This window comes from Panthera pardus, unplaced genomic scaffold (genome assembly GCF_024362965.1).
Source record: "Panthera pardus isolate Hobbes unplaced genomic scaffold, ASM2436296v1 HiC_scaffold_6, whole genome shotgun sequence".
In the NCBI taxonomy this organism is placed as follows: domain Eukaryota; kingdom Metazoa; phylum Chordata; class Mammalia; order Carnivora; family Felidae; genus Panthera; species Panthera pardus.
The window spans coordinates 94,969,389-94,997,190 of NW_026526991.1; the positions used below are offsets into that span (position 1 = coordinate 94,969,389).

A 27,802-nucleotide genomic window follows, 5' to 3' on the forward strand; every position below is an offset into this window, starting at 1 on the left:
TTTCTCTGGTGAAGATATTTTATTTTTCATAAAAATATAATTGTACAATGCTCTTCAGAGAAAGAAAATACCCTCAATGCCCCCCAATACCACATGGATTAATAATCTTCCTCTCTTTCAAAACTAAATATGTAATTGATAATATGCAACTGATTTCTTGTGAAATATAGCATTGATGTTTTAAATTTCTTTGCCTTTGTTTGAACTAAAAGTAAATCCAGTTTAAACCTATGCTTTTTGTAATGAGCCAAATCAACTCTATCATAATTCAAAGATGATGAAATAAAATGCTAAATGGTGATGCTGATAAATACTGTCAAGTAGCTGAAAAACAGTGATATGAATTTGCTGCAGTAAGACAGATTCTGATTTAGATACAACAGACAGGTTTTAGACGAAATAGAAAAAAAAATTTAAGAACATCAACTATCTCCTAAAACGTGACCTGGCCAAACTTATTCCATCTTATATTCAGTTGCTCTAATATATGGCAGGTCTATGCTAAGTTAATGACAGAATATGACTGGTCTAAATACACAAATATATACTTTCCCCTTACCTTCCTTTCTTTGGGAACAACAACAACAACATTACTCTTTTTACTCAGGGAGCAAAGAGAACAGCGCTGATCCAGAGGGACCGAGCTCAGTGATTCTCTCCCCCTCTTCTGTTCTCTCTCAGCCTGTATGTTGTCATTACAGAAAGTGAGAGATGCTAGGATTTCAGTATTGCTGCTTTTTAACTGGAATGGGAAAAGAAATGCTCCAGCTGTTTTAATCAGTGACATTTATTAACATGCTTCAAATGGCCAAAGCGTGCAGCCAGCACAACACCCAAAGCAATCAAAACATTCCTTTTTAAGACCAAGAAACTTTGTCTTGGTATGATCTACTTTAAAATACCAAAAAGATAGGTTTAGGAATAAACTTTATATAAGTTGTAATTTACTTTCATCCAAAATTACACATCCTCTACCTGAGGACAAAGTCACTGCTCTTGTAAAGATACTGGGGGTGGGGACAGAGGGTAGCTCAAATGACCCTGTACTTTAAAATTACAACCAGAGAAGAAATACTTCAAGCACAATGGAGACATTCCATTGAAGAGCCACATTCATTTTGGAATGTTTGCTTTGAAAACAACTCTTCTGGGGAATTCAAAAGGTACTGAACAAAAAGCAACACGTAGTAAATCTTGGGTTGTTTTGCAAAATAAAAATATACATTTGAGTAGACCAGATGGCAAAACCATACCCATTACAATCTGAACACTGTATTTAAAACACTTAAACTCTGAAGGTCTGGATATTAACAATCCTCAATCTATCTATATTTGTGATCCTAAAAAGACATTAAATACTCTTAAACCCCCAGTCCTCCAAAACACAGAGAGACCCAACAGGTTGGGCTAGTGGTATATCAGTAGTCACACAGGACTAGACTAGATCTGAGTTTGCAACCTACACACAAGAGATCTTCAGGAACTTAGGCTAAGGGGAAGCACTTTATTGAAACATGGCCTAAGAGAAGAGGGGAGAGTACCTTGTAATCTAAAACTATGTGGTCCATCTCTTGTTCCACCTCAGTCTAGAGTGTGATGCCTCCTCTTAAACTGCCATTTCGTAACAAAACATACTGTGTAGAAGCCAAATATTTGCCTCAGTAGAGCAAAGAACAATTATAATTTAGCAGCAACAGAGAACACAATTCCTGATTTAACTATGGGACAGAGAAGAAAGAGTGATAGGGTGTCTCACTGGGGAAACTGAAAGATACCTAGTCTATTTGCATGTAAAATATTATGAGCTTGATTCCTCAGCCATTGCTCTGTTGGGTAGTCAGGAAGAAGGTCAATGTAGCTGTAACCGGAGCTGAAAAGAACTACTCTGCCGTTCTGTGCTCCCACCAGGCCATCTGGCCGTGGTGCTGTGACAACTCTAGCTCAGTGCTTCATTCCAGAGTGTAGACACGGTCAGGGCCGAACCAGAGGCACACCCACAGTGTGTTTCTTCCTGGCTCAGAACACATTCATCACGAAGCTCATGTCAGGGGAGAAACTAAGTGTTCTGGTTATGCCTACAGCCATTAGATCTACCAGCAATTTCTCCCTCATTTTGTTCCAGATCTCTTGAGGCAGAAACTCGATCTCAGCAGCTAATTTCATCCTATTTTCTTTAGAAAAAGTGTCCGAGTTAGTTGACTACACAAGGAAATGTGTGTGAACATTCACTCCTACCCTCCCCACATACATATATAGACATACAATAGAAACACATACATACATACATTCTCTAAGTTGTCAAGATGGTGTATGCTGATGAAATGCCTAAAGGGTTACTTCTTGCTTAAAAAGAAAATTTGACTAATTATTCTCCAAGTATGGATTAGGCCCTAGCAAACTTTTATAAATATAGTTCGAGAAGACAGCAACGAAAGTTTTAAATAGAGGCTGTCTTGAGGGCTTTCCTGATGGATTTTGTTAACACGTACATTATTCAAAACAGGCATATCATTATGGATTATAAAAATAGAACTGTATATATTTGTTAATACATATTCACAGCTTATGCTGGAATGGCTCACAGGAGAAATCATGGTTCATGCAGAAAATAAACATTACTCAAGTAAATATAAACAAATAAGATTAGGTCCATTAAGGCTGAGAACTTAATAATCAGCCCATTTGGTTTCTCTTTGTAGGGCAGTCAAAAACATAAAAGAAGGTGACACCTAAACATACATACACATACAATGACATGAAATACATGGAAAGAATATAAATTAACCAATAAAGCAATGTGGAGTTAAGGTGCAAAAATACAATCTTCACCCACTTCTCTCTACTCCTGTGTTTTCAAGCATTACAACATGTTAACTGCCACCGGTGGCAATACCAACCAGAACAGGTCTGAATGTTTATAAATTTTCTAAGTGTTGAAAGTTAAAGCAAAATCCTTTGGGATCTATGATCACACATTTTGGTAGAAACTGCAGATTTACAGAGATGACTACTGAGCAGTAGGTAGTAAATGGAGCCAAGAAGTACAATCTTGCCCATTCATCCTCCATAGGAATCAGAATATTGGCTTCAATCAGCTACTCATCATTTTATATAATCTTCACCCTAAAAAATAAATCATAGTTACCAATGTAAGAATGTTTGTAAGTCAATGAAGTTTGTTTAATCTGTTTTAAAATGTATGAATTTTTTGTTTGTTTAGGATCTACAGAAAGGCTTTTTAAAAATACAGATTGCAAGAAAATTGAGCTGATTTGGCTTTTTTTCATTAATTCAATTTAGATTAAAACAAATGTTACCTCATGTAATAAAAGCTATCAAAAACCAAACCGTTCGCTTTTACAAAAATATTTTAAAAGATAAAAAATTTACAGCATTTTCTTATAACTGTTTCAAGTGCTCCCAAAGCAATCACAATGATAAAGAAACCAATCCATGACATCTTCATTATAAAATCTTTACAGTGTCTTCAACAAATGGTCCTGGAACAATTGGATATTCACATGCAAAAGAATTAAGTTGGACCTCTAACTCATACCATATAGAAAAATTAACTCAAAATGGATCAGTGACCTAAAATATAAGAGCTAAAACCATAAAACTCTTAGAAGAAAACATAGGGGTAAGGTTCTTCATGACCTTGAATTTGGCAATGGATTGTTAACATATGACACCCAAAGCCTGAACAACAAAAGAAAAAATAGATAAACTGGACTTCATCAAAATTTAAATGTTTTGTGCACCAAAGGACACTATCAAGAATGTGAGAAGGGGCACCTGGTGGCTCAGTCAGTTAAGCGTCTGACTTTTAATTTTGGCTCAGGTCATGATCTCATGGTTCGTGAGAGTGAGCCCTGCATCAGGCTCTGTGCTGACAGTGCAGAGCCTGCTTGGGATTCTCTCTCTCAACATAAATAAACTTTAAAAAAAAAAAAAAAAAAAGAATGTGAAAAAAACAACCTACAGAATGGGATAAGGTCTAGAATCTGGGAAAAATATAAACTCCTACAACTCAACAACAAAATGAAAAACAACTCAATTAAAACTTGGGCAAGGGACTTAGACATTCCTTCAAAGAAGATATACAAATGGCCAATAAGCATATGAAGAGATGCTCAACATCATTAGTCTTTGGGGAAATGCCAATCAAAAACACAATCAGATACTACTTCACATCCTAGGATGGAAGGCTATAGTTTTTAAAAATAGAGGGGCACCTAGCTGGCTCAGTCAGTGGAGCATGCGACTTTTGATCTCGGGGTTGTGAGTTCAAGCCCCATTTGGGTGTAGAGATTACTTAAAAATAAATTTTTTTTAAATAAGGGAAAATAAAAAGAGTTAGCAAGATGTACAGAAACGGGAAGCTTCATATGCTGCTGGTGGGAATGCAAAATATATCAGCCACTGTGGAGAACAATTTGTGGTTCCCTTAAAAGTTAAATATAAAATTACCAGAAGACTCAGCAATTCCACTTCTAGGTATATAAGCAAAAGAACTGAAAACAAGTACTCAAACACATACTTGTACACTCATGTTTCATATCATACTGTTCGGGAGAAACAAGCATCAACAGATGAATGAACAAATAAATTGTGGTACACATACCTAGCAGAACATTATACAGCCATAACATGGAATAAAGTACTAATATAGGCTACAGTGTGGATGAACCTTGAAAATATACTAGGCGAAAACAGCCAGACACAAAAAGTCACATATTGTATGTTTCCATTTGTATGAAATATCCAGAATAGGTAAATCCATAGAGACAAGTTGCCAAGGGCTGGAGGGAGGGAGTAAGAACAAGTAACTACCTAATGAGTTCAGGGCTTTCTTCTGGGGTGATAAAATGTTTTATAACTAGATAGAAGTGGTGGTTGTACAACACTGATTGTACTAAATGCCTCTGAATTATTACTTTAAAATGGTTAATTTTATGAATTTCATATGAATTTCACCATAATGAAAAAAAAACCCCTGCAATGATGGGCTCCTGTACTAGATACAGCCTGGACTAGGTGAAGACAGGTTTTTCCCATTATAGCTGTGTGACCCTGGGCGTCTTAGCCAACCCCTCTGCTATTTCTTCATCTACAAAATAAAAAGTGTAATTCCTTAACACAATTATTGGAGGAAAAACATAAGATAAATATAAGTGAAAGGATTCTTTAGGCTGTAAATCAAAATACAAATAAAATTCTTATTAACAATAACTAGAATGTACTCCCATTTATGGACTAAGTTTACTTTAAGAATTTTCCATACATTTTTCAGTTGCTGTCCATCGAGCCCATGTAAAATTCATCTCAATATTTAGAATCTAGCACCATTTCACTTGCTTATTAGTATATTACAAATGACATCAACATTTTATTTAATGACATAAGGAAAGTGGTCAATGGAAACCCTACCTTAAAACGCTCCTCTAAATATAAACTCTCCCACTCATGGTACTCACAGGAATTGCTGTTAGCATCCGTCTTCCCAGCTTTCATGTGCCTGCTTGAGTTCTGCTGAGATTTGCTCTGCTCTTCTCCAGTGAGTAGGGCCTTTATTTCAGAAGGGATTTTTCCTTGGTCCATTGCCATGCACCACTGCTTGTACTGAAATATGTAAAATATATTTAAGTAAAATTTTACTAGCCAGAGTTCAGGAACCAGGGGTAGAAATCCCAGACAGAAGAACTCCCATAACTAGAGGTCACACTGGCTGGTGGGAATCCTATCCCTCCACTGTATTTTCTGTTTGTTAACCTAGGACATGTATGAGGCCTGCCATCTTTCAGAAGAGGGTAGGAAACTGCTGCTGAATCTTCTAGTGATAAACTGTGGGTAGTGCTCAGATTAAGAAGGCCCTTCTGGGGAGGTGCTTGAGTGGCTCAGTCGGTTGAGCATCCAACTCTTGATTTCGGCTCAAGTCATGATCTGGCTGTTTTGTGGGTTTAAGCCCCGCATTGGGCTCTGTGCTGTGTGTGAAGCCTTGGAATTCTCCTGCTCTCTCTGCCCCTCCGCTGCTTACACTCTCTTGCTCTCAAAGTAAATAAACTTAAAAAAAAAAGAAGGCTCCTCTGGTTAAAAGATTCTCTCTTCCCAGTGTGCCACTAATTAGAATTCATCTCTTTTTGCTGTCACATTATCATTTCTACTCCTAAAATAAATAATTTTATAATTTCCCTTCTCTTTCATAAACATTCACTAAACATCTGCTTTCTGCCAGACTGTGTAGTATGGACTTTGACGTATACAAAGATCAGTCAGTTCAAAGATCATGCCCTCAAGTAGCTTACACTGCAGAAGGTAAGAAATAACTTGCAGCAGGAGTCAAATTCAATATATATATTTTTAAATCTATTCAATAGTGTTTATCTGGACTCTCTTCAGACCCCAACCTTATTTTCTTACCATTTAAAATGCTGAGGTCCTAGTTTTGTGATGATCATAGTAGTATTCTCTCTCGTCTCCAACCTGTCACCTCCTCCCCTGAGCTTATAGTGAGATTTCTATTCTCTTTTACATTTCTACAGTCACCACCCAAAGTCTGGATGAATAAATGACCAAAACATGACAAATAAATAAATCAATATGTTGAAACACAAATGGTATATATACTATGCATATTGTTACATATTGTTATATTGCTTTTTCCACTTAGCAATATATTGTAAATGCCTTTCTACATTAGTAAATACACATGTGCATTGTGATTTTTACTGCCTGCAAAGTAGTCCAATTTATGAATGCAGTATAATTTAACTAATCCCCTATTATTGTACATTTGTGTTATTTTCCATTTTTTTCCTTCAAAAACAATCCCTCAGTGAAATAGTCAGGCACATTCTGCTCCCACCAGCTACTATGCAAAACTGCTTCCTTGCTTACGTCTTGGCTAACAGACTAATATTCTTTCCTGTATTTGTCAAACACATACGTGAAAATTGGTACCTTCATATTTTAATATATATTTCTTTGACTACTAAGCTTAGGTTGATTTTTTCAGGTGTTTACTGGCAGACTTTCTTACCATTTCCAGTTCCTCTCTGAGGGCACATATGGCTCTTTCCCGACTGGATACCAACTCTTCCAAATACTGGTATCTTAGTTTTTTCCTGGCCCGGCATTCTCTTGCACTCTGCCGGCTCCTCTCAAGTTTTGCCTTCAAGTCGATTTTGGCTGGCTTCCGACCACGTTTGCCGGGCTTCTTAACTTTACCTCCAACCACCTTCGGCAAGAGAGAGAAGAAATGGTTTTTTTCTCTCAGTTCTGTTTCTAGGAAAGTGACTATGGCTGCACATTAGCAAGGAAAACATTTACAAATAATACATGAAGCCAATGAAACTAAGAAAGCATAATCCCATGACATGCCTCATGAGTCTTTGCTTCATGTTATTGTTTTCTTTCTGATACTTCTAATACTATGAGTGTGAGAGAAGAAATTCTGTAAGTTTTCATTATTTCTTCAATGATAAACTTTAAGTCATTTAACAGTAAATTTTATGAACCATGTATGACTAGATGCTACAATCTAAAAGATGGCCGCTGAATACTGTGTTCACAAAGAATTTCTGACTTGTGAAAATAATAGGTAGAAAAACCAGTATTTAAAATTGTAGGGGTGCCTGGATGGCTCAGTCGGTTAAGCATCCGACTTTGGCTTGGGTCATGATCTCACAGTTTGAGAGTTCGAGCCCCATGTCGGGCTCTGTGCTGACAGCTCAGAGCCTGGAGCCTGCTTCAGGTTCTCTCTCTCTCTCTCTCTCTCTCTCTCTCTCTCTCTCTCCCTGCTCCTCCCCCATTCATGCTCTGTCTCTCTCTCTCTCAAAAATAAATAAACATTAAAAAAAAAGATTTAAAAATTTTAAGTTCAGTGTAATCTCAACCTTATAAAACAACACATAGAAGAAAGGATGTTTATTAAAAATTCAATGAGGATTTCTTTGACAGCTTTCTCTCATCTATATTTTTTATTATTTCTAAATGTTTATAGTTAGAAAACAACATAAAATTTGTACAAAAATTGTGTGTATGTGTGTATATATATATATATATATATATATATATATACACACACATACACACACACACACATATATATATAAATGTATCCTAAGAAATTTGGCTATGAATTCCCTCTTCAACATTGATGAGCCCAAAGGAACACACAGAAGTCCCTGACATCTTCAGGATAATTCTCTCCTGATTTTAGAAGCCTATAATTATAACCTTAGACTGTCTCAAGAGATTTCAACTTGCTCCCACTGGTCATAAGACATCTTTTCAACATCTCTGCTATTCATTTACCTGCACAGGCACAATTTTTTGGTGACTAGCAAAGTAATTTAATCTTCTTCACTGTTTAGCTTTGGAACCTCCCCAAGTTCTTACACAAGATGTAACTATGAGGTAAATGTGATGATTTTTTAAATACACGAACCTGAACTTGTACATCAAATAAATTTTCTTTAAAGCAATTACCTTGAAAGGGGTTACATTTATTCCAAAGAACAAGCTTTTTGGGAAAGTGCTTTTAGAGCTAGTTTCTTACAAGCTACAATACAGTCGAGTTGGCCTCAGATTATCTACTTTATCTGACAAAATTCTGAATTATGGTCCAGTTCTTTCTGAAAACTACCCTCAGAAAATAAAAATGACATAACTTCAGTATTCTGAAAGGAATACTGCTGAGGAATACTGCTGAGGCTTTAAAGGCAATTATAAAAGAGAAGATGCAAAACTCAAATACTGAAAAATCATTGGAATAAAGTAGGGGCGCCTGGGTGGCTCAGTTGGTTAAGCATCTGACTTCGGTTTGGGTCATGATCTCACAGTTCATGAGTTCAAGCCCCGCGTTGGGCTCTGTGCTGACAGCATGGAGCCTAGAACCTGCTTTGGATTCTGTCTCCCTCTCTCTGCCCCTCCCCTGCTCGTTTTCTCTCTCTCTCTCTCTCCCTCTCTCTCTCTCTCTCAAAATAAATAAACTTAAGAAAAAAAAAGCTCTTAAAAAAAAAAGTAGAAGCATTCCCAGTAACAAAACTCAAACGCAATATTCATGTGGGTATAAAAACTCTCATTTGCTTGTTTGTTGCGATCACTATTAATATCATACATGAATAATGCTCAATACCCTATAAAGATCAGATCATTACTAAGTATAATGGTTAGGTTGAAAACCAAACTGTAAATATGAATGAACCACATTGACCAGACCCTGTGTCATGTAACATGATGGCCAACCACTGCATCAAGCATTTTATAAGGCAGCTCTGAAATGAGACTGAATTCTCCAAGACTCTGGGGAAAAAACTTTCTTTTCCACCACTCTTGTTAAGCTAGCTGCTTCAGTACTCCCAAATTAGTTTCAACTTTTCAAAAACAGATCTTTTAAGCTTTTTATATTATACACCATGTTTTTATTCCAACATAATAATATACACCTCAGGAAACTGCACAATTTTAATAAAATATTTTGAAATCATCCTACATTAAACCAAAGTATATTTGCTATTGCTACAGTTTTTAAAAAGCAATATATTTACAGCATAAACTCGAGTCTACAGAGACATAAATGATAATCATATCTATTCTTTATGTAGTAAAGTGAATCGTCAATCATACAACACTGTAATCTAATACCTCGAATATTGCTGTTTTTAATTAATTCAGGAGAGGCTGCCTTTGAGAAGCCAGCAAGAGGACACAGTGTACTTAAGAGACTTCAATGATTTTTGAAACAAACTGAGCACAGTCATAAAAATCAAACAAAAGTAATATCCTTTTGTTTAGTTTTCATGATAGTAAAATTATTTCACTACCTTTTTTTAAATTAGAAAGCAGAGTAAATGAATCTAGGTTTCCTGTATTTTATGTCACCTCCTGTAAAATTACGTTAAAACCGTATGTTTAATTTTTCCTCAATGGTAGACTGAATTTTTAGCTTTTGGTGTCAGCTAAAATCTGATTAGTATACCGGTTTTCAAGAGAGGTACATTGCAGGATTACTGTAAGTCTTAAGTATAAAAGCACCAGGTAAAGAAAAAGGTATTATACAAATGTGGGTTAGTAGACTACTTGCCTTAACAACTGAACTTCATATATTCATAAGCCATAATGATTAGGGGAAACTTAGGAGAAGTTAGTGAAAGGAACCAGAAACTAAAACTGAAATCAGTCTCACAAATTCCTTAAATAGCTCTGGCCAAAAATCATTCTTACCAATTTTCATTAAAATTTCACAAACTCAGTGACAACCATATTGTCCCTTTGCTCTCCTATTTCTTCTGTGAGGAAGCACATTAATGTTGCTAAGTAAAAGTACTGATTTTTATGCACCAACACAAACTCCAAAGAAAACTATGAAAATGATATAAGATTTAGCTTTTTCTATTCTAGTCTTATTTCTATTGACATAGAGCCACATGAAAATATAAATAGCTGTCTTTAAAACAGTGGAACCTCTTTATCCATTACCCATTTTACTTCTTTTTCCTCCCCCAAACACATTTGTGAGCTGGAAATAGGAAGCCCCAAGGGAAACACTCAGAAAGTCTGTCTCCCTAGCTCTCATATAAAGAAACTTGCCAGCCATTGATTTTTTTCTTACTCTCCAGAGAATTTATTACACGAAGGTAAAACAGTAGAGATGCTAGATTTCACTAGGGCTTTTGCAATACCACATCTGTCTTCGTTATTACGTTTAAAATGTTCAAGTCTGTTTATTATAAGCAAGTAAGAGTGAAGGTCCTACTTTTATGTTAACTACCTGTTTTTTTATAAACACTTTCTCCATTGAGACAAGCTAAAACTGGATGTTCTGATTTTTAGAAAGTAAGCACCAGGGACTGTCATATAATTCTTAGCACACAGCAATAACTATCTAATAAATATGGCAGATAAAAAGACAAAAGACATTCCTAAGTAACTAATGGGTCAAAGAAGAGATCACAAGGGAAATTAGAAAACTGCTTGGAAATGAAAAGAAAACACAACATACCAAAACTTTATGAGATGCAGCTAAAGCAGTGCTCAGAGGGAGCTGTAAATGCTTAAACTAAAAAGAAGATTTGAAATCAATAACCTAATTTTCCACCTTAAGAAACTCGAAAATGAAGGACAAATTAAATCCCAAGCAAGCTGATGGAAGGAAATAACAAGTATCAAAGCAGACATAAATAAAATAGAGGATGGTAAAACAATAGAGAAAATCAATGAAACCAAAAGTTTCAAAAAAATCAACAAAATCAACAAACCTTTGGCTAGACTGGCCAAGAGAAAACATTCAAAATACTAAAGTCAAGATGAGGGGCGCCTGGGTGGCTCAGGCATCCGACTCGATTTCAGCTCGGGTCATGATCTTGGGGTCGTGGGATTCAAGCCCTGTGTTGGGCTCCGTGCTGTTAGTGTGGAGCTTGCTTGGGATTCTTTCTCTCCCCCTTTCTCCTCCCCTCCGCTGCTTGTGCTTATACTCTTTCTCTCAAAATAAATAAACTTAAAAATAAAAAGACTGGGTTAAAAAAAAAAAAGACTGAAAGAGACATCATCCCTATCAACTTTACAGAAATAGTAATGGTTACATGAGATACTATGAAAAATTATATGCCAAAAACAAGATAACCTAGAAGAAATGGACAAATTTCTAGAAAGACACAAAGTAGCAAAACTGACTCAAGATAAAATAGAAAATCTGAATAGACCTATAACAAAAAAAGAGATTGAATTAGTAACAACAACAACAACAAATTCCCACAAAGAAAAGTCCAAGTCACTTCACTGGTGAATTCTACTAAACATTTAAAGAATTAACACTAAGTTTGCATAAACTCTTCCAAAAAACAGAAGAGAAAACAACATGTCCCAATTCATTCTACGAAGCCATTATTAGCTTGATATCAAAACCAAAGATACCATAAGAAAACTACAGACCAATATGTTTTCCGAATATAGATGCAAATATCCTCAACAAAATGCTAGCAGATTGAATCTAACAACATATAAAGAGGATTTACACCATAGCTATGTGCAACTTATCACAGGAATAATGGTAGGTGTAACAACCCAAAAATCAAATACTGTAATAACAGATCATCTCAAAAGAAAAAAAGGGCCAAAGTTACATTTTCTTCTCAAAAGACTCAGAAAAAGCACCTGACAAAATCTAACACCTTCATATGATAAAAAAAAAAAAAAAAAAAACACTCAACAAACTGAATAAAGGGAACTTCTTCAACCTGATAAAGGGTATCTATGAAACACCCACAGCTAATATCACACTTAAAGGTAAAATATTGAAAGCTTTCCCCGCAAAGATCAGGAAAAAGACAAGGACCTTGCCTTCTCTCATTACTTCTATTCAACACTGTATTATATTAGAGGATCTAGCCACAGCAATTAGGCAAGAAAAAGAAAGAAAAGTCATTCATACTGGAAGGGAAAAAATAAAACTACTTTTACTTCAGGATGGTATGATCTTGTATGTAGAAAATCCTAAGGAATCCACAAAAAACTATTACTGCTGATAAATGAGTTGAGCAAGGTTGCAAGAGACAAGATCTATAAACAAAAATTAGCTCTGAACAATGAACAATCTGAAATGAAATCATAAAGACATTCATTGAGAATAGCATAAAAACATACCATTTAGAACAACATTTTAGGGGCACCTGAGTGGCTCAGTCAGTTAAGCATCTGACTCTTGATTTCGGCTCAGGTCATGATCTCACGGTTCATGAGATCAAGCCCCAGGTTGAGTCGGGCTCTGTACAAACAGTGCGGAGTCTACTTGAGATTATCTCTCCTTCTCTCTCTGCCCCTCCCCTGCTTGCTCTCTAAATAAACATTTAAAAAAGGAACAGCATTTTATTGAGGGTATTTGCATCTATATTCAGAGAACATATTGGTCTATAGTTTTCTTACGGTATCTCTGGTTTTGATACATGCTACAATATTGGCCTCATAGAATGACTTAGCAATATTTAACAAAAAAAACCCTGCAAACCTTATGCACTGAAAACCACAAAACATCATTATAAGAAACTAAATATCTAATAAAAAGAAAGACATTCCATATTCATGGATTGAAAGACTTAATATTGTTAAGATGACAATATTCCCCCAAATTGATCTGCAAATTCAACAAAATCCCAGCTGGGGTTGCCTGGCTGGTTCAGTTGGTAGAACATTTGACTCTTGATCTTGGGGTCATGAGTTTGATCCCCATACTGGGTGTAGAGATCACTTAAAAAAATACCAGCTGCCTTTTTGCATAAACTGACAAGATAATTTAAAAAATTATATGGTCTCAAAAATAAATAAACGTTAAAAAAAAATTTTAAAAAAATGCTCTGTCTCTGTCTCAAAAATAAATAAATGTTAAAAAAAATTTAAAAAAAATGCTCTGTCTCTCTCTGTCTCAACAATAAATAAACGTTAAAAAAATTTTTAAAAAAAAATAAAAATAAAAAATTATATGGTAATAGAGGGACCCCAAATAGCCAAACAATTTTAAAAAACAAAAAGGTGGAGGGCTTGACTTGCTGATTTCAAAATTTATTAGAAAGCTACAATAATCAAGATAATGTGGTACTGGCACAAGGGTAGACACATATCAAATGAAAAAGAATTGAGAATCTGGAAATAAACCTTAGATTTATGGTCAAATGATTTTCAGTAAGGTGCCACAACAATAGAGAAACGGGAAAAGAACAGTCTTTTCAATAAATGGTGCTGGGACAACTGAATATCTGCAAGCAAAAAGAATTAAGTTGGACTCCTACAACATGCCATATACAAAAATTAACTCAAAATAGAACAAAGGCCTAAATGTAAGAGCCACAATAACTCTTAAAGGAAAACATAGAGATAAATCTTGTGACCTTGGATTAGGCCACAGTTTCTTAGATATGACACCACAAGCATACTCAACAAAAGAAAAAAATTGGACTTCAAAATTAAAAATTTTGTGCTTCAGGGGCGCCTGGGTGGCTCAGTGGGTTAAGCATCCGACTTTGGTTCAGGTCATGATTTCACAGTTGGCATGTTCATGCCCCACGTCAGGCTCTGTGCTGTTAGCTCAGAGCCTGGAGCCTGCTTCAGATTCTGTGTCTCCCTCTCTCTGCCCCTCACCCACTTATGCTCTCTGTCTCTCAAAAATAAATAAACATTAAAAAAAATTTTTTTTATGCTTCAAAGAACACCATTAATGTCAACACATAGAATGGGAGAAAATAATTGTTAAGTCATACGTATGATAAATTTGTATCCAGAATATACAAAGAACACCTACAATTCAACAAAAAGATAAACTGTCCAATTAAAGTGTAGGCAAAGTATTTGAATAGACATTTCTCCAAAGAAGACATATAAATGACCAATAAGCATATGAAAAACATTCAACATCATTAGTCATTTGGGAAATGTGAATCAAGGCCAAGAGATACCTCTTTATACCCACAAGAATGGTTATATGATAAAAAACAGCCAATAACATGTGGAGATGTGGAGAAATGGAACCCTTATACATTGCTGGTGGGAATATAAAATAGTGGCCACCTTGGAAAACCATTTGCATGTTCCCCAAAATATTAAACCTAGAATTACCATACGACCCAGCAGTTCTGCTCCTAGGTATATCCCCCCAAAAGATGAAAACATATGACCACATAAGAATTTGTACAATGCATGTTCATAGTAACGTTTTTCATGATAGCTTTTTAAAAAGTGGAAACAACCCAAATGTCCATCAACTGATGAGTGTATAACAAAATGTGGTGTGTCCATACAATGGAACATTCATTATTCAGACACAAAAAGGAATGAAGTACATGGTTCAACACAGATGAACACTGGAAACATTATGCCAAGTGAAAGAAACCAAACACAAATGGCCTCATACTGTGTGATTCCATGGAGCTAAAATGTCCACAAAAGGCAAATCGATAAGAGATAAAAAGTAGATTAGTAATTGCTTAGGGCAGGGGAGGAGAGAATGAGCAACGACTGCTAAAGTGTTTCTTTTGTTCTTTTTTAAAATTAACATAGTTTGCTTTTCAGAGCTGTTTTAGGTTTACAAAAAATTAAGCAGAAAGTAGAGAGTTCTCACATATCTCCTCTTTCTCCACTCTCCCAGTGTCCCCTATCATTATTATTATTTTTTTTTAATTTTTTTTCAACGTTTTTTTATTTATTTTTGGGACAGAGAGAGACAGAGCATGATCGGGGGAGGGTCAGAGAGAGAGGGAGACACAGAATCGGAAACAGGCTCCAGGCTCCGAGCCATCAGCCCAGAGCCTGACGCGGGACTCGAACTCACGGACCGCGAGATCGTGACCTGGCTGAAGTCGGACGCTCAACCGACTGCGCCACCCAGGCGCCCCCCCATCATTATTTTTTTGAGAGAGACAGAGAGACAGACAGAGACAGGGCATGAGCAGGGGAAGGGCAGAGAGAGAAGGAGACACAGAATCTGAAGCAGGCTCCAGGCTCAGAGCTGTCAGCACAGATCCCTATGTGGGGCTCGAACCATGAACTGTGAAATCATGACCTGAGCCAAAGCCAGACGCTTAACCGACTCAGCCATCCAGGCATCCCCCAGCATCCCCTATTATTAACATCTCGTAGGGGTGCCTGGGTGGCTCAGTTGGTTGAGTGTCCAACTTCGGCTCAGCTCATGATCTCGTGGTTTGTGAGTTCAAGTCCCATATTGGGATGGATCTCTGCTGTCAGCACAGAGCCTGCTTCGGATCCTCAGTACTCCCCCACCCTTCCCCCACTCCCTCTCCCTCTCTCAAAAATAAACATTAAATTAAAAAAAAAATCTTGCATTAGTGTAGTACCTTCACTATAACTCATGAACTAACGTTGATATGTTATTAATAAATCCATAGTCTACATCACTCTGTGTTGTATGGCTCTCTGGATTTGACAAATGCACATATCATGTATCTGCAATAAAGTATCATACAGAATATTTTCACTGCCCTAAAAATCCCATGTCCCACCCCTTCTTCCTTCCTCCAAAATGCTGGCAACCATTTATCTTTTTACTACCTTTATAGTTTTGCGTTTTCCATAATGTCATATAGTTGGAATCACATGGTAGACAGCCTTTTTATTTTTTTTTTATTTTTTTAAATTTTTTTAACGTTTATTTATTTTTGAGACAGAGAGAGACAGAGCATGAACGGGGGAGGGTCAGAGAGAGGGAGACACAGAATCCGAAACGGGCTCCAGGCTCTGAGCCGTCAGCACAGAGCCCGACGCGGGGCTCGAACTCACGGACTGCGAGATCATGACCTGAGCCGAAGTCGGCCACTCAACCGACTGAGCCACCCAGGCGCCCCAAGACAGCCTTTTTATTTTTTTTCAACGTTTTTTTATTTATTTTTGGGACAGAGAGAGACAGAGCATGAACGGGGGAGGGGCAGAGAGAGGGAGACACAGAATCGGAAACAGGCTCCAGGCTCCGAGCCATCAGCCCAGATGCCCGACGCGGGGCTCGAACTCACAGACCGCGAGATCGTGACCTGGCTGAAGTCGGACGCTCAACCGACTGCGCCACCCAGGCGCCCCAAGACAGCCTTTTTAAACTGGCCTCTTTCACTTAGCAATATGCAAGGAAGTTCCGCCATGCCTTTTTGTGGTTTAATAGTTCAGTTCTTTTTATTGCTTAATAACATTACTGGGGTGCCTGGGTGGCTCAGTCGGTGGGGTGTCCAACTTCGGCTCAGGTCATGATCTCACAATCTGTGAGTTTGAGCCCCGCGTTGGGCTCTGTGCTGACAGCTCAGAGGCTGGAGCCTGTTTCTGATTCTGTGTCTCCCTCTTTCTCTCTCCTCCCCCGCTCATGCTCTGTCTCTCTCTTCTCAAAAATAAACATTAAAAAAAAAAATTAAAAAAAAACAATATTACATTACATGGATATACCACAGTTTGTTTACAAGGGTTTCTTTTTAAGGTAATGAAAATGTTCTGGGAAGATAGCAGTAACCATTGCACAACTGTGAATGTACGGTTGGCCCTTGAACAATGCAAGGGTTAGGAGCACTGATCCCCAAGCAGTCACAATTCCACACAAAACCTAACTCTTAATAGCCTACTGTTAACTGGAAGCCTTACTAATAACATAGTTAATACATATTTTGTATATTATATGTATCATATACTGTATTATTACAATAAAGTAAGCTAAAGAAAAGAAAATATTATTAACAAAATCACGAGGATGGGGTGCCTGCATGGCTTAGTCGGTTAAGCATCTGACTTCAGCTCAGGTCACGATCTCAAGGTTCATAGGTTCAAGCCCCGCATCAGGCTCTGTGCTGACAGCTCAATGCCTGGAGCCTGCTTCAGATTCTGTGTCTCCCTCTCTCTCTCCCCCTCCCCCACTCATGCTCGGTCTCTCTTTCTCTCAAAAAATAAACATTAAACATTTTTTTTAATTAAAAAAAAAGAAAATCATAAGGAAAATACATTTATAGCATGGCACTGTATTTATAAAAAACAAATCTGTATGTAAGTGAGCCCACATGTTCAAACCCATGTTGTTCAAGCATCAACTGTACTAATAAAAATCACAGAATTGTACACTTTAAAAGGATGAATTTTACAGTATGTGAATTATTTTTCAATAAAGGCATTATCTTAAAAAGACAGCTGTTATTAAAAAAATACGTGAACCTTAAAAAGCGGAAAGAATAATAGAAAAGGAAGAATCAATGTGGCATAGAGACACAAGCTTATGAGGAGAAAGAATATTACAGAGGGGAGGGGTCAAGCATAAGGGTTCTAATTTTGGAGCTTAAAAAGGCTGAGAATTAACACACAAGACTGGATCTAGCCAAGAAGGAGTTCCTGATAATTCTAAATTTAACCATTACAGAGAAAAAATAGAACTTAGCCTGCAAAGGCCTGAGTGTGGATGGCACAGGCTTCCCAGTCAACAGGTTTAACTTTTGTAGAAAGAGGAGCTGCATGCTCTCCAGGGGTTCTTATTAGGAAGGCTCCAGTGTCCAGATTAAACCCTATTCCAAAGATTCTTGGATCATTTTACTTCTAGCTTTTTAGGAGCTAACAACAAACACTTAAACTCAGGCCAAACTGGAGTATGCAGGAAGAGAGCACTCACCATGGACAAGGCCTTGAGTGAGGCACTCTACCTGTTACCTCATGTTATTTCACACCATTTCAGGGAGGGAAAAGCCATCTTCTTCAGGTAAAGAGGGGAAAATTAATTCCTCTATTCAACAACCATTTACTGAACACCTGCCATGTCCCCAAATTCTGTGAAACTCCAGGAATATTGATATAAGAACACAGGGTCCTAAACTGTAATGTATATAGACTCATAAGACACAGAAGACATGAAAAAAGCAATAACATAATAAAAGACAGGATATCAGGATATACAGGAGTGATGGTGGTAGAAGGATACATGTATACACACACATACCCACACACAGATATGCACAGTGATCTCTTTTGTTTTATAGATGGCAACATTTTAGTTCAGAGAATTTCAGTGTCAGAGCAGGGTCTAGGACCTAAGACCCCTGATTTGCATCATAGCAACTTGTCACAAGGTAACTCACTATCATAAGCATAACTATTCCCCTCCAGATTTCATGGTAGGACTCATTAACTTGATCACATCATGCCCTGCAAAGGCTCGAAAACTGACAGGTGCTTTATAGGCACTGCTCTATTAATGCCATATATCTCTCATTTACTCCAGCTCACTGTGGCATTAGGCACTTGATGGAGGGTGGTGGTGAGGAGGTTAACTAACAAACTTTCTCATTTTATGCTTCCTTGAAATCTCCCTCTACTATTGTGGCTCTCCATACCCACCAACTGAAGTCATGCCAATCTATTCCTTTATAAAATCTGAGTTAGCTCTTCTTCTCTCCTCCTACTGCCTATATTAGTCAGAGCTCTACTCACAGATTATCACAATAAGTTCTCAGTAGGGCTCCCTACCATCTCTCCTTTTCCACTCCCACCTTCCTAGTTAATCCATCCTGCAAAGAGCTACCAAATTAACCTTTCTTTTCAGTTTATTAAAATAATGTTGGTGTATTTTCCTTCATTGTAAAAACGCAGTTATCTGATCATTACAGAAAGAACAAACTCCCTTTGGCCATGTCACTCTCCAGCTCAAGAGAAGACCTCTGACTCAACACTGCTTACTAGGTCACTATATCCAGTATATCACTTTCCTGTGGCTGCTCTAACAATTACCGCAAACTTGGTGGTGATGAAAGCAATAGAAATGTATTCTTTCTGTTTGTTCTGCAGGCCAGAGTCTGGAAGGATGGCACTACTTCTGGAGAGCACAGGGGAGAATCCATCCTTGCCTCTTCCAGCTTCTAGGAACTATCAGCATGCCCTCATTTGTGGCCACGTCAATCCAATCTCTGCCTCTGTGGTCACACCGCCTCCATATCTGTCTGCCAAATCTCTCTCAGCCTTACTCTTATGAGGACACCTGTCATTGGATTTAGGCCCCACACAGATAATCCAGGATAAATTCTTCCTCTCAAAACCATTAATTTAATCACACTCCCCCCCCCCCCCATAAGGTAATATTCATTTTTACCATATAAGGTGATATTCACAGGCTCCAGGGATTAGGACACAGATATTTCTTTTCAGGGGCCACTAGTCAGCCCACTATATCCAGGCTCCTGCTAACCAAGGCAATCTTCTCTTTCATTATTCCCCAAAGGGGAATCATATCTAGTCATGCCTCCTTAGGACCTTGCCTCATCCCCTCCATTCCCATCTATTCAATATCACCATTTCTCTAAATGTTCCCTCCACCTCTCTACCATCCAGAATGGCAAATGTTATGCTTTCTTTGGTTAGGGGATCAGCTCTAGCCTTCTTTCTCTGAAGCTCTCCCTGACAATCACCATCTTCCCATATGTCATTTTTTTTCTCCAAATGTCTGGAACATATACTGAACACACTGAATTTATATGTTATATTGCTTTTTGTTTGTTTTTTAGTGGCCTCACAGATTTAAGTTCTATCTCCTCCAGGTAACGTGAGCTGCTCGGGCACAAAAGCTGTGTTTTCTGCTTTCCCAATCTCCACTGTATCCAGCCCTGAGACAGGCTAAATTTAAGAGGCATTTATTAAAAGACTGATAATTGAATGACTAAATGCAAAGAAAAAGTAGGACTATTCAAAACTGACTTAAATTGATGTCATTATCAGGACTGCCAACTTATAGAAGCTATAAAAGAAAAAGAAAAAGAAAAAAAAAGCTCCCTCATAAGGGATATAAAATCTGAAAAACCAATGAAGAACTCTTAACTATTTTACCACCCTTTTTGCACTTATTTACTTCCTAATGCTCTAATTCTTAAGGCAACTCATAAAAGTTTCAAGCTGTTAAGTAAGTCTAAGAGGATTATTGCATGTACATGAAGTGGCAGCAACAGCCCCAGCTGAAGTCAAAAAATAGCAAGGGGGTTCACTTCACTCTTTTTAAAACATAAAGTGAAAAGTTATCTCCAACTGATTAAAGAAAAATAAGATAGGAATGTACCCAGCTACTGCTCTTTACCACTTTAAAGAAAAAACAGGTAGCTGCATTTTCATTTGGTGTTAAGACTCCCGTAACTTCCTTCACAGCTGTGGGTTAGGCCTTTTATTTACCAGATCTTCAGAAACAAAAGTCTAATCACATCTTCCTGCTGCTAACCTTTCTGCCAGTTTTTCTAGTCAACGGAAGGAGAAAGAAGATAAAGTAGGCCTCTCTGAACTGAGAGTTAACTCCTGCCTCTCCTCTCCCAACACCTATGCCTGTTTGAAGCTAAATATAATACATAGATTTCAGCAATGCCTGAAACTGTTACAAACTGACTCACTAGGAGCAGGTCTATACCTAACTGTCTTTGCTTCCCCGCCCACCTCTTTCTCAACCGCTACATTTTCGCTTCTACCCTATCACTCCAGGGAAAATTCTCTTGCTAGGATCATAAATAATCCCCTATTTTCCAAATAGAACGGATACTCCTCCCCAACCCCCCCTTTGCTGTTTACTTGACTTTTTTTGTGGCATCTCATATTAAAGTTCTCTCTTTAAAATTTTCTCTTCCCTTAGATACATGGCAGAACTGCCTTCCCCCTTTTTTTTCTGGTTCTCCTGGATCACTAACCCTCTTTATTTTGCGGAGTTCTGTTCCTCAGCCTCTTCTGATCATTCTAGTCCAGAGTTCTGTCTTTTTAACTCTCTCTTCTGTCCACATTCTTCATCCTTGAAGGATTTTATGCATGCTACATCAACCACAACCCAAATTACAATAGCCTCAATATGGTCTTCAGCTCAGGCCTTTCTTACGAGCAATCTAAACTGATGAGGGGCCAGAAAGGACTAGCATTTACTGAGAACCCGTGATGTACTAAGTTCTTCTGATATGGACTCACATATATACAGCTGACTCTTCAACAATGCAAGGGTGATGGGTGCCAACTTCCAAACAGTCAAAAAACCATCTGTAACTTTTCACTCCCCTGCAAAACTTAACTATTACTAGACTACTGTTGACTGGAATCCTTCTCAATAACACAGTCAATTAACACACATTTTGTATGTTATATGTATTACATATTGTAATCTTACAATAAAGCTAGAGAAAAGAAAATGTTAAGAAAATCATAAGGAAGAGAAAATATATTTACAGTACTATATTTATTTTCTAAAAATCCACGTGTAAGTAGATCTGGGCAGTTTAAACCTATGTTGCTTAAGGGTCAACTGTTCATTTTTTAAGTAAGCTTTATGCCCAATGGTGGGGCTTCAACTCACAGCCCCAAGATCAAGAGTCACATACTCTACCAACTGAGCTAGCCAGGTGCCCCAAAGGTCAACTGTTATTACATTTAATTCTCACAATAATTCATTAAAGTTTTATTAATCCATCCAGTGAAGAAATTCAGTTTGGAACAGATTAAATAATCTGTTCAAAATCATAACAGCTTGAAAGTGGTAGAAATGAGATCTGATCTTTGGTTATATGCCAAAATCCATGTTCTTCCCTAATCGGACCCTCTGCCTCTAGTCTTATGCTGGTTCCTACATCTTTACCCTAATCCATTCTCCATATAGCCATTAGCATTTTTTTCCTTTAAAAACACAAATCTGATATTGTCACCTCCGCTTTAAAATCCTTTGATGGCTCCCCAACATCTATAGCCTTGGTTTTCAAACTGCGGCAAGCATATGAGCCAGTCAACTGGCGAGCCTAATTAAAATTCAGATTCCCACGCCCTATTCCCAATATCCTGGGTCAGCAGGTGTTTCTTTATTCCACATTTTGAAAAAATACTGACCAAAATGTGTTAGCTTAATTTGCCAGGCATATCATGATCTGGCCCCAGATTATTTTTCCAATCTTATCTCTGCCTACACCTTTACTTATGCTTTATGCTCTAGCTTGGGAGTCAGCAAACGACAGCCCTGATGGAAAGCAAAGCCCAGCCGATTGACTGTTTTGGTAAATAAAGTTTTATTAGAACACAGCCACACCCAGTCATTAAATCTGCCTATGGTTACTTCTGTGCTAAAATGGCAGAGCTGAATAATTGCACCAGAGACCACATGGCCAGCAAATAATTACTATCTGACCTTTTACTGAAAATTTTTTAATTCCTGCTCTAACTTCTACCATAGTACTTATTCAGTGCAATATGCTTTATTTAGTACAGGCATCTACTCTTACCGCTCCAAAAGCACTTTACCTCTATTGCCCTTATTTTTTACCTCACTATATTGTAATTATTTTTCTTTATGTCTGCTTAGCCCACTGAAATGTAAGTTTCCAAGAATAGTTATAAACGTTATCACCTTTGTGTCTCTGTCTAGCACAATGCCTTTACATATTATGTGTCCAACAAATATTTAATGAATTAATGAATAAACAGACTTTTCTGAAAACCTTAGGAGAGTGAATTGTTCTAAATAAGGATATGTAAACTTAGATTTCAGCTGGTTTCTGTAGTATTAAAATTACTCCTTAGGGTTAAACCATCTTTTGAGGTACCTTAGTTAAAATATGCAGGCAGTATAGGGGTGCCTGGGTGGCTCATTTGTTTAAGCATCCGACTCTTGATTTCAGCTCAGGTCGTGATCTCATGGTTCCTGAATTTGAGCCCCACATGGGGCTCTGTGCTGACAGTGCAGAGCCTGCTTGGGATTCTCTCTCTCTCCCTCTCTGTCCCTCCCCTGCTCGTGCACTCTCTCTCTCTGCCTCTGTCTCTCAAAATAAATAAACTTAAACATTTTTTTTTAATCTTAAAAAAATATATGCAGACAGCCTAGAGAGGAAAGGAAGGTACATTAAATCTGTCAGAGATTTGTTTAGTAGATGAGCTGGCTCTTCTGTTTTAGTCTCGTGGAAAGCACTGATGAAGAGGAGGGAAGAAAAAGCAGAGAATGTCTGAGTTTTGTGGCACTGCTCAAGGAAGGTGGTTCCAACTGTAGCAAAAGATGGATAAAGGGTCAACAGGAGGGACTTCAGGGGCCAAAGGACAGGTCCAGGAATGTCAAAGAGATTCTTTGGCCAAGTTAAAATTTTTGTGAGAACCAACACTACTCAGAACTGAATGGAACAGAAGACCTTGTCTTCTTACCTAAGAGGTAAGGACGGTGTAAGAAAACTCATTTTTAGAAAATCGTGTGTAATACAGGTAGAGGAAGAACGAAGGAGAACAGTATCCATATTAGCATATTGTGGCCAGTGTCTGACCCACTCTCTTGTCAGTCACTCAACTGAAGCTTGGTGCCCTAAACTGTCAGGCAATATAATATGGTAGTCTATTACCAGCTTAGTCTGAGGCAGGGACATATCTAGTCTAGGATATTTCAATTTATATTAGTCATTCATTCAATAAACATAGAAGTCAAATGTAAAATAAAAAGTAAGAACCTTCTATGATCAAAGCCTCTGAAAATAACATACGTTAATTTTCTTTGTAATTGAATGCAGCAGATCAGGAGGAAGCTTTCATAAAAACAAGCACTTTTTACTAGTAGACATGCAGGTGGGCTCAGGAGACTATCTTTCTCACACAATCTGACAGTTAAATGCAGAGTTTAAGTTCATTTCAAGCCCCATCCCATTGCCCTGTCCCATTGGGGGCATAGTTAGGAGCAAAGGGTAGTGTAGGTATAAATATAAACATGGCTCCAAATGTTATGCAACAGCGTGCAATTAAGAATTGCTAAAATGAGCATCTCAGGTACCTACTGCACTGTGTCAACTACCAAGGAAGTCACTCCTTGGTAATGATAACATTTTTTGTGCTTACTATATGTCAGACTCTCTATTCAATGCTTTATGATAATGTAGTACCTCTAATCCTCAGCAAAGCCTGTGAAAAAGGTATTGGCCATTTAACAGATAAAATGGAAGCTCAGAAAGGTTAATTAGCCAAGATTTTTCCTTCCCAACTAGCTTAGTAGAGATCTACTCAGTCAGTGTTCAATCTCTGCTACTTAACACTTTCCCAAGCCCCCACTTTTAGATGCCCAATCTATCTCTTGCTTTCTTTTTGCTATTTGCCATTGTCTGTATACTCTGGGTGGTTGGCTCAATAGAGCACATGGATTAACAAAGCCCAGGTACGTCAGGGCAATCTCCTTAATGACACTCTGTCCCCACTTCCTTCAGTCACTATTAACAAGTACTCTATGCTGTGTCAGGCACACCGCTAGTCGGGTGAAAGGCAAAGCTGCACTCCCATTCAAATCTGTCCTACTCTGACTCCAGAAAGCTGGACGGCAGAATGTGGAGAGCTCCTGGCACACTCACTCGTTGCCACTGATGAAAACAACTCAGAATACAGAATCTTTTTAAAGGGAGGTCCTCACATCATCATCGTCTTCTCCTGACCTGCTCATTCAAGTACTGTCTCTCTAGAACTGCAGCTCCTGCCCACTTCATCCTCTTCCCGTTCCCCTGGCCTTGCTGTTGGCCAGTCTGTCATCCTTTCTGCCCTCCTGTCACCACAATTCCAGGCCCCAACTCTCACCTTCCCTTATACAGGAAAAAAGGGAACCTGAGACTCCATCACTTAAACATAATGTGAGGGGAAATGTGTTTTGTGTGTAAGTACACGTATATGCTAGGAGGAAAATACAATTTTGCAGGACTGTAACAACTAGAGCACAGAGAAAGGCAGGCCTGGGAGCTGCCAAAGACTTGTTTAAGGGCTGTTTCATACTGCCTGACTGCTGGAAGAGCGGTCCAGTCTTGCTGTACATGGCATTTAAATATTACTCATCCACAACTACGATATGTACTCAAAGTGAAAGTAGTGTATTTACAGAGGCACTATCCATCCAGAGACCTCTGAAGGGATTTCCTTCTGCATGATCATTAAAGATTTAAGAAACTGCTGGTTTCTAAATACTCTCATAAAAACAATCAATTAAAAAGAATGAGAACTGAGTTCGTTTTGCTTCCCTGTGAACCCTATAGGAAATAAATTATGGATAGTCTACCCCCCAAATTTAACTTCACTCTTTTAGGGAAAACAATACAATTTTATACCCTCCACCACAGTTTGCTAGTTTTAGAAATAACTCCTATGTGATTCTATAGGCAAGTCAAATAACTCAAAATCCAATGTATTTTTCTTGGGACTTAATTTGAGATTACCAACGACTTTGAGAAAGTTATCAAATGTTTCAAAGGTCTGAAAAGTAAACTAAAAATTATGTAGAATATACTGTGAGAGCCTCAAATTAAGGAAATTAAAGAACGATGTTATTTTAGCATCCTTAAAGAGCTGTAACATTATTTTCTACAAAAGAGAAGGGATACGGTATTCAGATTTACTTTCAAAATCAATACTGAACAGTCAAGCTAGCAAGACTTTTATGGAAAATCATTTTCTAATGTTCCTGGAAAACTTTCAGAACTCCCTCTTTCTGTCTTGGAAATATCACTTCCTATTAGGGTTTGCTACTTCACAAGCAAACTGTTTCTCTAGGTGAGTCTCAATTTCAGAGTACTGCAGTGGGCTTTCCCTTCATTTATCACTTTTCTCAGAGCCTTCTGCAAGAACGGGAAGAGGCGATAATGTAGACTAACACAAACAGCACAGAGAAGGGAGAAGTGTTTTCATTCTAAGGATGGGTGAAACAAAAATGTGACCGCAGCAAAGTGTTACTGGTTAAGTGGAGGGGTACAAGAGCACCCAAACAAAGGAAAAAGCTAGCACGAGCAGTATGCCAGAGCCTGTGGAAAGTAGGACCCCTGAAAGGCAAAGAGAAGGAGTAACTTCTACTTCAAAGACTGGCAAAGTCTAGCAGTCTGAGTCCTTAAAAAAAAAAAAAAAAGTCCAATTTCTTAAACATGCCAGAACATCAGTAAGCTGATGAGTAATGAGCTGACCATCCCTATATCTTCATGAAATAAAACTGGACAACACTAATGTGGATAGACAGAAAGACAGGGTATACATAAACTATGTGAATTACCCAATTATGAATAATGCCTGCTAGAATCATAGGGATAAGTGATTTTTTTTTTTTTTTTTAATGGCAAAAGACGGATGGAAGTGGGATATTAAGATACATTACCAAGAAGGAATTCACTACTTTTCCTAGAGAAGGCTTTCTAGAGGAGGTTAGATTCTGGACGAATAGCAACAGGAGCTTCGCAGAGTGTTCCAACCAACCACAGGAAAATAGCTCATAGGGGGAGTGAACTGATTATATGAATGGGGCATTGAGTAAGGGAGCCTGAGAGAAGACAGGGGAACCTTCAAGGGGAATAGGGCTGGTTCAGGGTGCCCTAATTAAGGTCTCCACACCGGAGAAAGTGTGGGAGAGGGCCGGGGAAGGCAAAAAGAGAAAACACGGTAGTTTCTTCACTTATCTCGCTAGGCAAGTCAAGGACTAGGGTTTGCGCTACCTGGAAAAGCTGACAAACAGGCTTGTCCGGGGAGTGAAAAATTTCCAGAGGAGAAGGCCCTTTCTGGAAAAACACAGCCCCCTGTTCCCTGAATTTCTGGCTGGGTACAGGGGGTAACAACTGGAGGCGCAGGGATGTCTAAGGCAGGTGTTTCCCGGGTGTTGGCGAGGCTACCAAGCTGAGGTTCAGCGGCGAGTCTAGCACTTAGCGACAAGCAGGCGGCGGCGGCGGCGGCGGCGGCAGCAGCTGCGCGTGCAAACCACAGGACTTACCTTACTGTCATCCATCTCGGCGGACAGGCCGGCCTGGCCAGGCGCTCCCTCCCCCTCCCCTCTCCCGGCTCAGCCGGCCTGGCCGGGCCCGGCCCCCGCCCCGGGGGAAGAAGGGGATATGGTTCTGACTGTCTCCTCCTCTCGCCTAACAGTTCGCTTCCCTGAGGCCACAGTCACGGGGACGAGGGACCAGTTCAGGAATGACAGAGCGGACCCTGGAGGCGGCCCAAAACGCCTCCCTTTGCCGCCGCCGCCTCCTCCTCCCCCTCCATGACAGTCTCTGGGTGTGTTTACAGACTCCCTGGAGAGCCGCCCGGACGGGAGGGTGGGCGGGAGTACTGCACGCGGAATGGCCTCGTCAGTTGCCGTAGTCGGCGGCATTCTGGGGATTGTAGTTTTCCCTAACGCACCGTCTGCAAGGCTGACTAGGAAGAAAACTACAATGTCCACATAGCCTCAGCAAGGCGTCTGTTTTCCTCTTGCTTCTGAACGCGGCGGAGGAGGGGCTAGCCAGGAGATCAGACTACGTTTCCAACAGTGTGCTCTTTTGGACTTCCAGAGCTCTGGGCGCTGGTGGCGCGAGTTTGAGGCCCT

General features: G+C 38.7%; 1 protein-coding gene across 1 annotated transcript; it reads right to left on the minus strand.

Moving 5' to 3' along the window:
* CREBL2 (cAMP responsive element binding protein like 2) lies at positions 1 to 27,514 on the minus strand. The gene is made up of 4 exons (XM_019452006.2): positions 27,209 to 27,514; positions 7,040 to 7,237; positions 5,478 to 5,622; positions 1 to 3,123 (listed from the first exon to the last, which is right to left on the minus strand). Exons 1-4 carry the CDS (start codon positions 27,221 to 27,223, stop codon positions 3,119 to 3,121), a joined length of 363 nt encoding a protein of 120 aa, XP_019307551.1. The 5' UTR covers positions 27,224 to 27,514; the 3' UTR covers positions 1 to 3,118.
* Positions 27,515 to 27,802: the final 288 nt, after the last annotated feature.

What these genes read in the sequence shown, in the direction of transcription:
- CREBL2 (XM_019452006.2), bottom strand. An exon ending in TCAGAGAGGAACTGGAAATG is followed by an intron (nt 5,623 to 7,039) that starts GTAAGAAAGTCT and finishes TACATATTTCAG; the next exon opens with TACAAGCAGTGGTGCATGGC.